This window comes from Cervus elaphus, chromosome 22, assembly GCF_910594005.1.
Source record: "Cervus elaphus chromosome 22, mCerEla1.1, whole genome shotgun sequence".
NCBI classification, from domain to species: Eukaryota; Metazoa; Chordata; class Mammalia; order Artiodactyla; family Cervidae; genus Cervus; species Cervus elaphus.
The window spans coordinates 44528986-44545775 of record NC_057836.1 but is presented as its reverse complement, the minus strand read 5'-3'; the positions used below and the strand labels follow the sequence as shown (position 1 = coordinate 44545775).

The 16790-nt window shown below is 47.2% G+C and overlaps 1 protein-coding gene across 2 annotated transcripts in view; it reads left to right on the top strand.

The window, feature by feature from the left end:
• Positions 1 to 14401, top strand: part of LOC122680102 (apolipoprotein L3-like) — an 89620-nt gene extending 75219 nt beyond the window's left edge. The window contains exons 1-4 of one of the 2 annotated variants that reach the window (XM_043881052.1): positions 4245 to 4357; positions 9277 to 9375; positions 10706 to 10832; positions 13347 to 14401. In XM_043881052.1, coding sequence (XP_043736987.1) covers positions 9345 to 9375; positions 10706 to 10832; positions 13347 to 14115 — 927 coding nt within the window. In that variant the 5' untranslated portion in view covers positions 4245 to 4357; positions 9277 to 9344 and the 3' untranslated portion in view covers positions 14116 to 14401. Of the gene's footprint in view, positions 1 to 4244; positions 4358 to 9276; positions 9376 to 10705; positions 10833 to 13346 lie in introns of those variants that run through there. The other variant, XM_043881051.1, reaches the window with a different exon arrangement.
• The last annotated feature ends 2389 nt before the right edge of the window (positions 14402 to 16790 follow it).

The following is a 16790-nucleotide window of genomic DNA, read 5'->3' as shown; positions in this document are numbered from 1 at the left end:
CATTCTCCCACAGAGTTCAAAAGTCTGTTTTGTATTTCTGTGTCTCTTTTTCTGTTTTGCATATAGGGTTATTGTTACCATCTTTCTAAATTCCATATATATGTGTTAGTATGCTGTAATGTTCTTTATCTTTCTGGCTTACTTCACTCTGTATAATGGGCTCCAGTTTCATCCATCTCATTAGGACTGGTTCAAATGAATTCTTTTTAATGGCTGAGTAATATTCCATGGTGTATATGTACCACAGCTTCCTTATCCATTCATCTGCTGATGGGCATCTAGGTTGCTTCCATGTCCTGGCTATTATAAACAGTGCTGCGATGAACATTGGGGTGCACGTGTCTCTTTCAGATCTGGTTTCCTCAGTGTGTATGCCCAGAAGTGGGATTGCTAGGTCATATGGCAGTTCTATTTCCAGTTTTTTAAGAAATCTCCACACTGTTTTCCATAGCGGCTGTACTAGTTTGCATTCCCACCCACAGTGTAAGAGGGTTCCCTTTTCTCCACACCCTCTCCAGCATTTATTGCTTGTAGACTTTGGATAGCAGCCATCCTGACTGGCGTGTAATGGTGCCTCATTGTGGTTTTTATTTGCATTTCTCTAATAATGAGTGATGTTGAGCATCTTTTCATGTGTTTGTTAGCCATTTGTATGTCTTCTTTGGAGAAATGTCTGTTTAGTTCTTTGGCCCATTTTTTGATTGGGTCATTTATTTTTCTGGAATTGAGCTGCAGGAGTTGCTTGTATATTTTTGAGATTAATCCTTTGTCTGTTTCTTCATTTGCTATTATTTTCTCCCAATCTGAGGGCTGTATTTTCACCTTACTTATAGTTTCCTTTGTTGTTGAAAAGCTTTTAAGTTTAATTAGGTCCCATTTGTTTAGTTTTGCTTTTATTTCCAATATTCTGGGAGGTGGGTCATAGAGGATCTTGCTGTGATTTATGTCGGAGAGTGTTTCGCCTATGTTCTCCTCTAGGAGTTTTATAGTTTCTGGTCTTACATTTAGATCTTTGATCCATTTTGAGTTTATTTTTGTGTATGGTGTTAGAAAGTGTTCTAGTTTCATTCTTTTACAAGTGGTTGACCAGTTTTCCCAGCACCACTTGTTAAAGAGGTTGTCTTTTTTCCATTGTATATCCTTGCCTCCTTTGTCAAAGATAAGGTGTCCATAGGTTCGTGGATTTATCTCTGGGCTTTCTATTCTGTTCCATTGATCTATATTTCTGTCTTTGTGCCAGTACCATACTGTCTTGATGACTGTGGCTTTGTAGTAGAATCTGAAGTCAGGCAGGTTGATTCCTCCAGTTCCATTCTTCTTTCTCAAGATTACTTTGGCTATTCGAGGTTTTTTGTATTTCCATACAAATTGTGAAATTCTTTGGTCTAGTTCTGTGAAAAATACCGTTGGTAGCTTGATAGGGATTGCACTGAATCTATAGATTGCTTTGGGTATTATAGCCATTTTGACAATATTGATTCTTCCAATCCATGAACACGGTATGTTTCTCCATCTGTTTGTATCCTCTTTGATTTCTTTCATCAGTGTTTCATAGTTTTCTATGTATAGGTCTTTTGTTTCTTTAGGTAGATATACTCCTAAGTATTTTATTCTTTTTGTTGCAATGGTGAATGGTATTGTTTCCTTAATTTCTCTTTCTGTTTTTTCATTGTTAGTATATAGGAATGCAAGGGATTTCTGTGTGTTAATTTTATATCTTGCAACTTTACTGTATTCATTGATTAGCTCTAGTAATTTTCTGGTAGAGTCTTTAGGGTTTTCTATGTAGAGGATCATGTCATCTGCAAACAGTGAGAGTTTCACTTCTTCTTTTCCTATGTGGATTCCTTTTACTTCTTTTTCTGCTCTGATTGCTGTGGCCAAAACTTCCAACACTATGTTGAATAGTAGTGGTGAGAGTGGGCACCCTTGTCTTGTTCCTGATTTCAGGGGAAATGCTTTCAATTTTTCACCATTGAGGGTAATGCTTGCTGTGGGTTTGTCATATATAGCTTTTATTATGTTGTCACTCCAGTATTCTTGTCTGGAGAATCCCATGAAAAGAGGAGTCTGGTGACTACAGTGCATGAGGGTGCAAAGTGTTAGTGCGACTGAGTGACTGAGCAAACAAGAACACACATAAAGTGGTTCAAGTTCACCTTCCTGAGCAAAAGTCACTGGGGTACTGTTAATGCATTCTCCTGGGGTAACAGGTAGACCATTCCCCTGCCCTGAATTCATAAATTGAAATCCTGACCCATCCTTCCCCCTGAAATGACTGTATTAAGAGATAGGGCCTTTAAGGTAGTAGTTAGGTAAGACAAGACCATAAGTGCAGAGCCCTAATCCAATAAGATTGGTACCCATATTAGAAGAGACATCAGATATCTTTGTCTTACTCTCTACCCCCTCAGCAAGAAGGCTTCTAAACTTTTCCTTTTTTCCTGCATCACTTAGGGAGAAAAGAAACTAGAACTTGCCTGGAGGGAACCCACAAAATTAACTCTGTATTGATTGACAGGGGGGAGGTGGGTGGGGGAAACAATGGAGCACCTGGGTGTCTGCAGGGGTGCTTGAGATCAATAGGACCAGTATCTGCCTGAGGCAGTCACCCCTGGTAAGCAGGGGCTCATGTATGGGAGCACTGGGAAAATGCCCTAACACAGCGTGGGGGAGGGGGGATTCTAGAGAAAGAGGGTTCCACCTGAAACTAACACATTCCAGGGAGAGGGGCAGCAGCACACTAGGCAGGACCTACTGTGTGGCAGGCACTGGCCCTGGACATGGACACACACGCGATTTCACCCTCATGAACACATAGGGAAACATGATTTCCATCTTAAGGTGAGGTCAGTTAAGGAGCTCCAGGTCACACAGGTGGGACGTGGCAAAGGCCAGACTGGGATTTAGTTCAGAGTCCACTGACCTCACAGAGCAGCTGGGTGGACAAGGGCAAGAGCTGGAGGAAAGGGCCTCTGTGGTGACGCCCCAGGGCCTGGGAGCAAGAGGAGGCTGAGACCAAGGGAGAGAGCAGGAGAAGCTCTGGGGATGCTGGGAGGCCACCTCCCCTTCCCCTCCTGACCTTGGGGACTCAATCTGCTGTCCCTTCCCCATCCTGCCTTCACTTCTGAGTCAGGTGCTAGATGACAGTGGGAGAGGAAGTGAGCACCTTGACTGATGCTCTCCTGAGAGAACAAACCCTATTTCCTTTTAGGTTCCCCAGAAAAGAATCATCATGGGCAGAGGAAACAGGGTTGGCCTTCTCTGTAGACTTTCCTAAGTTGCTAAGACTCTGGACTTCCTACAAAAGTCCTCCAAAATGGACCTATTGTCAAGTGAAAATAAGTTGAGGTAGAAAAGAGAAGTGTGCTCTCAGCCCTTCCTGTGAACTCTGCATCCATCCACATGGCCTTGATCACCCAGCCTGGGCCACTGGGACAAAAGTCATTGGTGTCTTTGTTGCCCTCATGGACAAGACTACAGGGACCCAGACATCACTGACTAAATGGACATGAGTTTGAGCAAGCTCCAGGAGCTGGTGATGGACAGGGAAGCCTGGTGTGCTGCAATCCATGGGACTGCAAAGAGTTGGACACATGACTGAGTGAATGAACTGAACTGAAGTGAGACTATAAGGGTTGTAGATGACATGCACAGAATGGCTAAGCGGTGGACTTAGGGCCCTCTCCCAGGTACCATGGGAGCAGAGCAGGGCACTTCCTGAGGATTTCTCAGGCGAAGTGATGCCAGGATTGGGCTTTGAGAGATGAGCACAACTTTGCCAGGTGGTAGGGGCAGGTGTTTCTGGAAGAAGGATCTGAGGGAGGAAGTGCCTGGAACCCACAGGTGTGTGGCCCTCAGCAGCAGGAGTATGACCAGTATGCAGTGAGCAGCTGGTATCTTCTGGGACTGTGCCAAGTGCTGGCAGTGCGAAGGTGAATAAGGCAGGCAGGCTGGTGAGTGAGGGTGGATGGAGAGGGTGGAGGGGCTGGGAAGACGGCCCCAGAGTAGATGGAGCACTATTGGCAAAGGACCTCACAGTCTGTTGCTGGCAGGTCTTCCTTCACAGAGCCCAGGGCACAATGTGCTCGGCCATGAAGGACTCCACAGGACAGCACTGGGCTTGGTTATCTAAGGCAGTCAACAGGGAGGATGGGATTAGCTCAGTGTGGGGCCTGGTGGGCAGAGTGATTGCTTAATCTGAGCAACCCAGATGGAAGGGCGTTCATTTTCCCTTTTGCTTTTCCAGGTATAGCTGGGCCCAGAGGGTGTGTGTTGTTTATTGCACAGCTGGTGGTTGCATCTGCAGAGCTGAGAACTGGATCTTATTCACACTCGGCCAGAGGAAGACTCCTGGGTAAGCAAGGGTGTAGGACCCTGTGCATCTCCCCATCCTCAGGACAACCGTCTGAGAAAAGGATGATTGTCACTAGTTGACAGAAGAAGGAAACAGAAGCTCAGAGAGATGAGGTCATGGCCAGAGGGGCAGCTTAAGCAGGGGCAGAGCCTGGATGTGGGGGCAGGTGTGTCTGAGGGCTTCCTCCCACCCCCGAAGCCCCTAAATGGTGCAGAGGGAGGTCAGACACTTGCTCAGGTGGGCTCAGCTCAGGATGTGGACTCCTGAGATGTGAGCGGTGATCCCAGAAGGAAGGAGGGTGTTGGGGGTGCTCAGCTCTTTGGGAAATCTGGAGAAAGCAGATGGGTAGAGGACAGGAGAAGGAAAGCCTCTTCTCCTATGGCCTGGCCACTTTGTGGCTGCCCCCAGGGTGGGGAAAGGGTTCCTTTTGAGATACAAGGTATCCAGGTTCATCACCACCCTGTCTCTGAGTGCCTGCTCAGTGCCAGGTCCTAGAGGGAAACTGAGGCCTGAGAGGGGAGGGGCAGGAGACCAAGTGGGGAAAGTCAGGGCATTGCCTTCCTGTGCTCTCTGGGTCCTCAGCTCAGGGCTGCCCATGATGGTTGATGATGTGTGGGGAAGATGGTCCAGATGGAGGAAGTGAGAAGGGCTCACTACACAACGTCGGCATTGTGATCCTGGTTTTGCAATATAAAGATAAAAAGTCAAACTGTAGACACACTAGTGTAACAGGAGGGGATAGGCTTAGATCTATGTGTTTAGACAGGCAGAGATAAACTTAGGAACTTTGGGGTTATTAAAATTATATTCCTGTGACTTCCTTGGAGGTCCAGTGGTTAAGACGACCTGCTTCCACTGAAGGGGTTGTGGGTTCAGTCCCTGGTTGGGGAATTAAGATCCCACATAGTGAACAGTGCAGCTAAAAAGTGAAAAAGAAAAAAATTAAAACAGAGGGTTCAATTTGATCAGTTTACATAAAAGAAAAGAAAATCACATTCCCTACTTACATACCAGTATCAGAAGGCCTGGTTTTGGCCTCTACTCTGCCCAGGGAGAGCTGTGTGACCCTGGACAGGCCACCTCCCCAGGGAGTGTCTGTTCAGTTCTCTTACCCAGTTTCAAAAGCTGGTTTCAGTCTGCTCATATCGGTTTGTAGCTTCTCCCTGTGTTGGGGATACTCACCATTATCTTCTCTAAGTATTGCAGACATTTTCTCCAGATCCCTTGCATTTTGATTTGGTTTGCAGTGTCCTAAGCAATTTCAAATTTTTAAGAGGTCCAATGGTTTCTGGGATCTGTGTCTTGGTGAAACAGTTTTCCTCAAGTTAGCAGTATTTTTCCAGTATGTTTTGCATAATGTTTTCATTTCTTTCATTCTGGTTTACCTTTAGATCCCTTTAGGTTTCACTAAGTGATTAGAGCTTTTTTTTTCTTCTTCCTCCTCTTTTTCTTCCTACTTCTACCTTCTCCCTCCTTCTTTTTTTCTCCTCCTCCTCTCCTGCTCTCCCAGACTTGCTACCTTCCTTCCTGCATGTCTGCTGCTTTATCTCCTTAAAGCAGGATTTACGTAGCAGGTAACTACTGCAATCAAAAAGGAATACACTGTTTTGTTCTGCCTTTAAAGGAGCCTCCAGTGCAGTAAGGCATTATTCAGATTTTAGCAGGAGCCCATGCCTTTCCACAATTCTCTCTTCCTCTTTCTCCTCCTATAAAAATATCATGGCTGGAGTAAGGAAACATGAGGAAATACAGGTGTTTCCTGCCACCTGAAAGTACAGTATTCCTACAAAAGCTTTCCTAAACCAAGATGGCATAGTGTGAAGAGGATGTAGGCCTCACGTCACAGTTTAGGGGCAGAGAGTGATCTTTGGAAAGCAAGGGACACCCATAAATGGAAACACTCAGAAATCTGGTGGCCCTCTCTGTCAAAAAGAGCTTTTATCAAGACAGATAAGGAAAACAAATGGAATTACCCAACTGCAGGTAAAAGAAGTGTGGTACTGTGTCTTCAAAAGTTGGTGGTTTCAGTAACGGGTCCCACACCTCGTATTGTAGCCAGAATGTGCCCGGGAGGGTGGAGGGAACCCAGAGGTCCCAGAGCAGGAGGAGCAGCAGAGAAGAGACAGGGCCCCTGCCCAGTGCTGGGAGCTGCAGGAACTCCACACAAACAGACCCGCAACCAGTGCAAGATTCCAGGGTTGACTGGACAGGAACTGGGGGAGACAGCAGGGGAAGGAGGCTTTGGAGTGGGAACTCTAATTACAGGTAACATTTCAGCTGGTGAGGCAGGTGGGTAAAGGTATTGCAGGGGGAGGTGCAGCCTGAGCAAAGGCCTGGAGGCTGGGGGGAAATCAGATTCCAGGGAGCTGGGAGTCCTCCAGGCCCCTGGACTAGGCCCTGTGGAGTCAGGAGGGTGAGGAGGACAGGAGTAGGAGCATCAGGAGGGCCTGGTGATGGGCTAAGGACTCTGCACTTAATCCTGCCCTAACCCTTCCTTTCCCTGCCCAAGGTGGATAACTTGTAGCCACATGGAGGGAGATATTTGGTGAGAACCTCTGCCCACATGGAGGGGAGGCCTCAGCATCTGGCCACATAGTTGGGTGGGGACAGTCTTTTCAGGGTTCTCCTCTCTCCCACTGATAGGCTTTTCGGGAAGTGACCAGTCAGAGGCTAACAGAGGAAGACACCCCAGATAGTAATCCAGCAGCAGAAGTACTGTCCAGCATCCACACCCAGCTGAGGCCCCAGTCAAGGGTCAGGACCAGGACAAGAATGGGAGAAAAGGTCAAAAAGATGAGGTCAAGGGTCCAAATGCATTTTCAAGTGTTCGGCATCATCCAGGATCAGTCCTTTCTGCCCAAGCTCTCCTCCTCTCTCTGCCTTGGCTCTTGGTCCTTGTGTTTCCCAGTTTCAATTGGCTGCCCTGGCTCCTGGGGTCCTACAGCTTCGAGGCAGAGAAAGAGACAGGGGACCAGCCAGCTCTCCTCTCCCACCTGCCTGGAGACAGGCCTGTCTGTGTAAATTCTCTCCCATCCACACAGTCAGTGCCCACAGCTCTGCCAACAGGCATACCCCTGGTAATCAAGCTGAAGGTTACTCTTCTTGAGGGGAACCCTGGGCACTGCAGAGGGAAGGTGGTAGAAAGAAAGATTCTAGGATCAGATCTCAGGTTAGGGGGTTTGGGGGAACTCTAAGGAAGTTGGGCCACTCCAGATTGGATGCTGTAGAGAATGGCAGGGGCAGTTTTACCAATGATTGTGTCGGTAACTATCTATGGAGAGGGGAGACCAGAGCAAGGATAAAGGTGCAATTGGTAAATAAAGAGCAGTCATAATTTTCAGCCAAGGGAGGGAGTGTGAAGACTCTGAGTTCCTGCCACCGCCAACCCTGCTTTTAATTACTATTATTGTTAGCAGCAAAGTGAGAAAAAGCCGGGTGTGGGATCTTGAGCCCAGAGAGTGGAGTGGGACCCAATTCTTCATGAACGAGGTTTCTGACCTTGGGCAAATCACCGAATATCTATGTGTCAGTTTCCTAAGCTGTAAACGGGGATACAATGGTACACACCTCCTGGTTATCAGAACAATATGGATTATAATTTATAAAGTCTTAGAGTAACTACAAGTACAGAAGAAAATCAGAAATACAAGCCACTGTCATGAGTAGCTGTTACTGTAACTATAAGGACCTTTACTATCATTTCAGTCAGGTCTCAGGAAGAATACTTAAATAAGTACTCTTTTGCCTTCTTAAAATACTGCCTAAGTGTAATTAACACGCTTTCTTGTCTCATCTCCCAACACAAGATAGTCACAACTGGAACCGAAAGACATTCTTTCTATATAAAGATCTGCTATTTAAAAAAATAACAGAGAACTGGCAAGACAAAGGATGGACACCATCACATATGATATGTGTGAAAGTAAATTTGTACAGTTTCTTTGCATAACAAAGTAGCTTAAGTATGAAAAAATGTTAGGTGTTGATACCCTTGGATCCAGTCATTCTACTTCTAGAAAGAGTTTAATGAAAGAATTTTAAATGTAGGCAAGGTTTTATGCAAGAATAGTGTTCTTTGCACTATTATTTACATAAAGCATTAAAAACAGCGTGAAGTCCAACAATCAGGAGTGGACAGCAAAGAGGACACCATTCAGGTCCTCAGCTAACCAGGGCAGGGCTGCAGGGATTGGAGTGGGGCTGGTGGGACTCCAGAAAAAAGGTTTGTGGGATAAAGGCTATTGCAGAAGCGAGGAAGATGTGGGCTGTGGGAGCTACAGCACCGGGAACTTTATCAAGGCAGAGACTCGAGCACAGGGTGCATGACATCATTTCAGTAAAAAGAGCCCTTTTCCGATTAACATGCATCCACAAATAGACATTTTTGTACATTAAAGCAAGTAGAGCATAGTCATCACAAACCTGGGATTTGGATCAGAAAGACTTGGGTTCAAGGCCCGGCTCCAGCAGAAATGGGAAAACTTGGACTGACCTAAGTTTAGGTGAGTTTCAGGAGCCTGCACATCATAGACAGTGGGTCAATATCACCTATAACCAATTAGTAATACACGCATTCCCAACCTCATGTAATTTCCAGAGTGTTCCCTTCCTGCCTGTTCTTCTGTCTCTGGTTTTATTGCTCCTATAACTTCGCAGATGGCTGTCTCCTCTCTGATTATCCTCTCCTTGTGCCCCAACAGGAGAGCAGGACTCTGGCTGGGGAGGACGGTGGGAGGATGAGTAACTTTCCTTAACAAGTGATCTGCAGAGCCCAGGGAACAGAGAACCACACTGGGTTAAGTCCCTGGTGGCGCTGGTGGCCGTCCCAGGGGAACCTGCCAGAGACCACGCCCCTCGCTGCTCCCTACAGCCACTGCTCACGCGTGATCAAGCCCACAATCTGTTTTCTCTTCCCCAAGGGTGAAATGACACCTTCTTCCAGCCTCACACAGACGGGTGAGATCTCTGAGACCTTGCTGCTGCCACCATGAGCTCAAAAGATCCCAGGGACCACTCAGGTAGTCAGCCACCTCGTCTTTGGCAGGTTGCTACTTGTGACCCAGAATTGAGGGTGGTGCCTCCTGGCCAAATTAACCTGCTGAGTAATCAAGAACGAAGAAAGGTGTGGATAAGCATCCCCCAGAGAGGCAATGGGGAGTCCCCTAACACTTGGCAGTCTGTCCCCACAGCCTCTTTCCTGGTCCTCTCCTCAGGGAGCCACAGCCAAGATGCTAACTTCCTCCCCCTGCCTCCTGACCCCCAGTTAATGACTCAGAGGTGAGGCCAGGACAGCCCATGGAGGGGGCTGGACACAGCAGAAGAAGTCCCCAAGGCCAGGTGGGACAGGGAGAAGAGGTCCCCTGGAGCTTCTCCTGCCCTCTCCCTTTGTCCAAGCCTTCTTCTGCTCCCAGACCCTGGGCTGTCAACACAGAGGCTGTTTCCTCCACCGCTCGCCCTGCTGCCCACCCAGCAGCTTTGTGAGGGTCAGTGGACTCTAAACTGAACCCCAATCTGGCCTTTGCTGCCTCCCACATCTGCCTCCCTGATCTGGGGCACCTGACCTGACCTAACCTGTAAAATGAGAAGGATATTTCCCTATGTTTTGATGAGGACCAAATATAATGTGTGTCCGTGGCCTGGGCCGGGGCCTACCACATAGCAGGTCCTGCCTAGTGTCGTGCTGTCCCCCCTACCTGGAATGTGTTAGTTCCAAGTAGAAACCTCTCCCCTTCTCTAGAATCCCCTCTCCCCTGTGGAGTGTTAGGGCCTCTGCCCAGTGCTCCCATGATACACACCTGATTACCAGGTGACTGCCTCAGGCAGGCACTAGTTCTGTCATTCTCAAACGCCCACACAAACACCCAGGTGCTCGGTTATTTCCTCCACCCACACCACCCTCATCAATCAACACACAGATCTAGTGCTGTGGGTTCCCTCCCGGTGAGCCCTGAGTTCATTTCTCCCTTAGTGATGCATGAGAAAAAGAAAACCTAAGAACACTTAATACTTCAGGGAAGAGAGAGAGAGTGGAAGAGATCTGACGTCTCTTCATTTAATGAGGACACTGGTATTACTGAATTAAGGCCCCACACTTAAGGCCTCATTTCACCTAATTACTGCCTTAAAGCCCCCTATCTTCTAATACAGTCATTGCAGAGTGGGTGGGTCTGGGCATTAACTTATGAATTGGGGCTGGTGCATACAGTCCCCCTGAGACCGCAGATAAATCCATCAATAGCATGCCAGATGAATCCTGCTCAGAAAGGTGAACTTTAACCACTTATACTCGATACCATTTACATCACACCATAGTTTATTCGAATCTTCAATTTTTATTTTTCTGTCTAGAGAGCCAAAGCTTTTTTGAGGATGTCATTGAGTATTTCCAGGAGAGTGTGACATTGGAACAACTGCAATTCCTGCTCACTGAAGACAAACCCTGGGAGAATTTTGTGACTGAGGCCGGTTTGTCCAGGTAACCATGCAGGTACACCAGGAATGTCACCAACATGCCCCCAGGAAGATTCTCCCAGACTGGTTTCCTCCAGGCAGATCTTATGGTTGGGGTCGAGAATGTTCCTCCTCAAGATGCTATGTGGAATGTTTCCTCCATGTTATTTATTGGCAGTGAATGACGTTGGGTGAGAAGAGACAAAACCTGGAAGGAAGGGCAGGTTATATGACCTTGGACAAGTTACTGAACTACTCTCTGCTTCATCATCTGTTCAGTTTTATTGTGAGGACCCTGAGATCATGCACGCAAGTGCTTTTCATGATTGCTGACACAGAGTAGGTGTTCAATCAATGTTAATCTTAAAATAAGCTTGTTGGGAAGAATCAGGGACCTTCTTCCTGGAGATGAGAACCAAGAAGAACTTCCTTTGGGTCAAGTCAGAAAATTCTGACCCGAACATCATTTTGTGTTCCTGGGGATTCCGACTAGAACTCTTTCATTCCCCATCTTAGGAATTATACCAACACTGCAGGTTCCTGCTGGCTAATAAGGCAGAGAGGCTGGAGGGGAACTGGTTGGACCTGGTGGGATCCTGGATCTAGCCCTGCCCAACTGTGGGCCGGTGGGTTTAAGACTTTGAGTCTCAGATTTTTTATGTGTTATGTGTCCAGTGGGAATAGCAATTCAATCTGATGGATTGTGGTGATGGCCTCTGAGTGAACTGCAAGGTCAGAGGTGGGGAACCAAGTGCAATCATCTCATCCAAAGGCCCAGGGAGGCCTGGACCAGGGTCAGACCCAGGAGTCAGGGTGGAGCAGAGGGTCCAGGTTGTAGGACTAGTAGGCAGGCTTGGGCAGCAGGGCCAGGACTAGAGTGAGGAGAGTGGGCCTTAAGGACACAGAACTGAAGGGGCTGTGACTCTAACAGAGGTTCCGGGAGTGGGAGAGGGGACATTTCTTCCCTTCCTGATGGGATCCCCTCAAGCTGGGCTAGAGGGCCCTGGGTGACCGTGTCCTCCATACCCTGCCTGGGACCTGGATTCTCACTCCATCTGGGACCCTCTTCTAGTCTATGTGGAGATGCCCTGACAGTGGGAAGGCTGTGTGGTTCAGTGAGCCCTCCAGGGTCATAGTAAGTGGCTTTGATGTGTGTCATTTGAGGGATTCTGAGGAGCCTCATGCATCGCCACCCAAGAGGAAACGCTTCCTCTACCAGCTGTGCAAGTGCAAGTCTCTTCAGGCTCAGCCACTCAGATGGGTGTTTCTTCACGTCTCTTGAATCTTTAGAGGTTCCATAAAGTTGCACATGGCCTTGGGGTGCAGGCTCATGAAGCTGTCAGAAGTTAACCTAAAACCCCTGAGAGATCAGGGGTGCTGGGTCCTGGGTCAGGAGTCAGTGAGGTGGGCTGGAGGGGCCACGGAGAACAGGGCTCACAGCACATCTCCTGCTTCCCAGTCAATATGGGCAGTGGACAGACACAGTGTCCTTTTGCTGAGAAGGCCAAGGGTTCAGGCTTGGGTGAGAGCAGATGCCAGGCAATAGGATCGTTAAGGGTCCTTCTAGCTGAGTTTTGATTTAAAAAAAAATAAAATTCTAGGCACACAGTTAGCCAATCTGAAAAATATGAGGACACAGTGCTGGGACTGTCCTTACATTTCCCATCAAGGGCAAAGTTGGGGGATCCCACAACCACCCTCAGATTGTAGAACTCCATAAAAGGATTCACAGACTCACTTAAAGCTTCAGGATCCCAGTTATGGTCTATTACAGGGAAGGATACAGTTTCCCATCAGCCATAGGGCAGAGTCTAGGCGGGTTTCACACACGAAGCTTTCATTGTCCCCAGGATGCGTTACTGTCCTGGATTCAGTGGGACAGGACACATGGAGCACTGCCCGCCAGGGACGCTCACCCTATTTAACAACAAATTATCCTGACCTGTCATCTCCAGCCCCTCCCAGAGCTCAGACTAATGCCCTAGAGCCCAGCTCCTCCGGAGGTCAGAACTGATACCACATGACCCAGAGGCCCATCACATGTCAATTTGTCAGACTGTCCAGTGGCCAAAGTCCCAGGCAGATGAGGACATTCTTATCAGCCAGAATATTCTTGGGGCCTAGGGACCACATCCTAGCAGCCAAGAGCAAAGAACAAGTGGACTCCTCACTATACACTAAAGTCGTTGAATGAAGGGATTTCTTCTCTAATCCCACTTCTCTTTATCTGTGAAGTTCCCATTTTACACACATTCTGGAAGTGATGGTATTGGTCTGCCTTTGAGGTGTCTTTATCAAATATCTCTCTTAAGTTAAAGGTATCCTAAGATGACCTTTGCTTATTTATTCCATGTTTGAATAAGCACATGGAGCACTAACAATATCCAAATGAGGGTTTAAGGTTGGCAAAGTTTTTACGTTAGTAAAATTCTTGTGATTTACAATAAAATCTCTGTGGTTTATTCAGGATAGAGCTTGTTGAGCCTGTTTCATAGACAAGCAAACTCTCTTTCTAAGGCTTTACTGTTCATTGTTACAGGGAAGAGGCAGATGTACTCCGTGAATTTCTGATCAAGCTGCAAACAGACTTGGCCAGGGAGGACCCAGACAGGCTCCAAAAATACCAGCAGGAAAAGGAGAGGTTTCTGAAGGAGTTTCCTCAGGTAAAACAGGAGCTGAAGAGGAGCATAAGAAAACTCCGTGAGCTCGCAGACAAAGTTGACAAGGTGCACAGGGACTGCACCATCTCCAGTGTGGTAGCCTCCTCCACCGGCGTTGCGTTTGGTGCCCTGGGCATCAGTCTGGGACTCTCAGCTGCTGGAATAGGGCTGGGAGCAGCAGCTGCTGTGACAGGGGTGTCCAGCATGGTGGTGGAAAAGGTAAACACGTCATCAGCAGAAACGCAGGCCAGTCATATTAACACAGCCGAAATGATTGCCTATGGATGGAATCTCTACCAAGTTAAAGACTTTGGGAGATATATTCATGCCACCAGGGTGGCCAGAGGCAACCCTCAATTTGTAGCCGCTGCTCGGCACTACCTAACCACCGGGAGAGCCTCTGTCCGAAGTGCCCAAGTGAGAGGACATGTTGGAGGCACAGCTCGGGCAGTGAGTAGAGTAGCCCGCATCGCGAGTGGAGTCACATCAGGTTTATTCTTGGCGCTGGACATGTACTCCCTGGTGAAAGATGTACAGGACTTGCAGGAGGGGGCAAAGACAGCATCAGCTGAGAACATGAGGCAGAAAGCCCGGGAGCTGGAGACAAAGCTGGAGGAGCTCACCTGGATCTATGAGAGTCTGCAATAGGGCCCGACTGGCCACCCCTAGAGCAATGCAGGGACCAGGCACATGTGCAGGGTCACGGGGAGAAACCACTTGTTTTGGACTAAAGAAGACACAGAGGGCAGAATAAGGGAGAGACAGGGAGACTAGCAGTGAGAGGCCAGGAATAGGGGAGCTTTGAAAACGGGAGAAAGCCAAAGAGTTAGGATTGCAGAGATCCAGCACAAGTAGCAGGGGCTCCTCTGTCGCCCTCCCCAGGGTTTGATATTCCAGCAAGAAGGGTTTCCCCCTGGTGACGGTCTCTAGCCCTACTTTGCCAGCATCAACTCACCTTTGAACTCATTGGGTAGTGAGTTGTTTGTTTCCATGTTTTATTAAAGTATAGTTGATTTACAATATTGTATTAGCTTCAGGTGTATAGCAAAGTGATTCAATTATACGTGTATCTATGTACATATTTATTTTTTTTAATTTTTTATAAGTTCTTCAGTTCAGTTCAGTCACTCAGTCATTTCCGACTCTTTGCGACCCTGTGAACTGCAGCATGCCAGGCCTCCCTGTCCATCACCAACTCCCGGAGTTTACTCAAACTCATGTCCATTGAGTCGATGATGACATCCAACCATCTCATCCTCTGTCGTCCCCTTCTCTTTCCGTCTTCAATCTTTCCCAGTATCAGGGTCTTTTCAAATGAGTCAGCGCTTCACATCAGGTGGTCAAAGTATTGGAGTTTCAGCTTCAGCATCAGTCCTTTCAATGAATATTCAGGACTGATTTCCTTTAGGATGAACTGGTTGGATCTCCTTGCAGTCCAAGGAACTCTCAAGAGTCTTCTCCAACACCACAGTTCAAAAGCATCAATTCTTCAGCACTCAGCCTTCTATAAAGAAAGCTCCAACTCTCACATCCATACATGACTACTGGGAAAATCATAGCTTTGACTATAGGGGACTTTGTTAGCAAAGTGATGTCTCTGCTTTTTAATACGCTGTCTAGGTTGGTTATAACTTATTTTCCAAGAAGCAAATGTCTTTTAGTTTCATGGCTGTAGTCTCCATCTACAGTGATTTTGGAGCCCAAGAAAATGAAGTGTGTCACTGCTTCCATTTTATCCCCATCAAGGAGGGCTGCATGATGCCAAATTCTCTCCCCACTCATGGAAGATGGACAGATGTGGACACAGAAGAGTGGGCCCCAGAGTCTCTGTGAAGAGTTTAGGCAGCTTTCCCCCGAGGTGGGGCTGTTGCAGAAATGAGTTGACATTTGATGCCAGTCACAGAGGGTCCCCATTGGCCCCGCCAGACTCAGCTCCCTGTGGCCCCTAGGGGCTCGGGCCTTGAGCTCACTTCTTTGAACAAGAGATAATTGATGTTTATGACTCATCTCGAGCTCTCAGGGAGCATTTATGGAAGGAAAGTACATTTTTAGACTACTGGGATGTTTAAGGATTACTCTTCTTCTAAGGAAATGGCATTGTCCAGAAAAAAGACCGACCAGCCTGTTGCCCCATTTGGGGGCAAGTCTGAACCTTAGTTTTGCCAGGTGACATTGAGATAGCAAATGTTTCCATCACAGGGCTGAGGTAGTTTGCACAACGGTGTGTGTGAAAGTGTTTTACGGACTGTAAAGGGTTCAGGTGCTATGTTACCCCACAAAGGCTCAGCTTTTTAACAATTTGTTTTAATTTTAAAATTATCAAATTTACCATTTTACCCACTTTTAAGTGTACAGGTTAGTGGTATTAAGGACACTCACATCATTGTACACCCAGGATCACCATCCATCCACAGAATGTTTTACATCAAAAATGAAACTTTGTCCCAACTATAAACTAATACCTCATTCTCCCTCCTCTCCACCCCTGGAAAGCACCAGTGTACCCCTGGTTTTTATGAATTTGACTCCTCTCAGGATCTCATGTGAGTGGAATCATACAATATTTGTCCTTTGTGATAGGATTTTTTTCTTTCTTTTTTCTTCCTGTGGTAAAATATACACAACATAAAATTTACCACTTAACCATTTTTAAATGTACAGGTGAGTGGTATCAAATACATTTATATATTTTGCAGCCATCACCACTATCCATCTCCATATTCTTTCTTCCTGAAACCTGAGACTCCTCTGGACCGTGACTCCCCCTCCTCCTCCCACAGCCCCTGACAACCACCACCCTACTTTTTGTCTTGATCAATTTGCCTACTCTGCAAACCTAATAAAAACAGAAAATACAATAAGTTTCTTGTAACTGTTTTATTTCACTGAACATGATGTCTTCAAGGCGCATCCAGGCTGTAGCATGTGTCTGAATTTTCTTCCTTTTAAAATAATTTTTTAAAAAAGAACTTGCTTCCTTTTTTAAGTGAGTAATAGCCTGTGGTATGTATAGGCAGAATTTCTCTTATATTATTTTTCTTCCTTCCTCACTCTGGCTATTGTGACGAGGGCAGCCTGGCAGTGAGTGGCCGAGACCCGTTCCCTTGAGGTCGCCTGTGCTGTTGGCCTGGAGGGCATCCCCTGTGCTCTGCCCCCCGGGGTCCACCTCCATCAGCAACTCTGATGACTCTAAAGCCCTCTGGTCACATGCTCAGTCTGAAGTTCCCTACTCACTCCCACCGATCCTATAAAAAGGGACGAGGACAGGCAGGTGGGTTGCTGGAGCCATCCTGGGGTGCTTCTCTTGTGATGTTGGGGTTAAG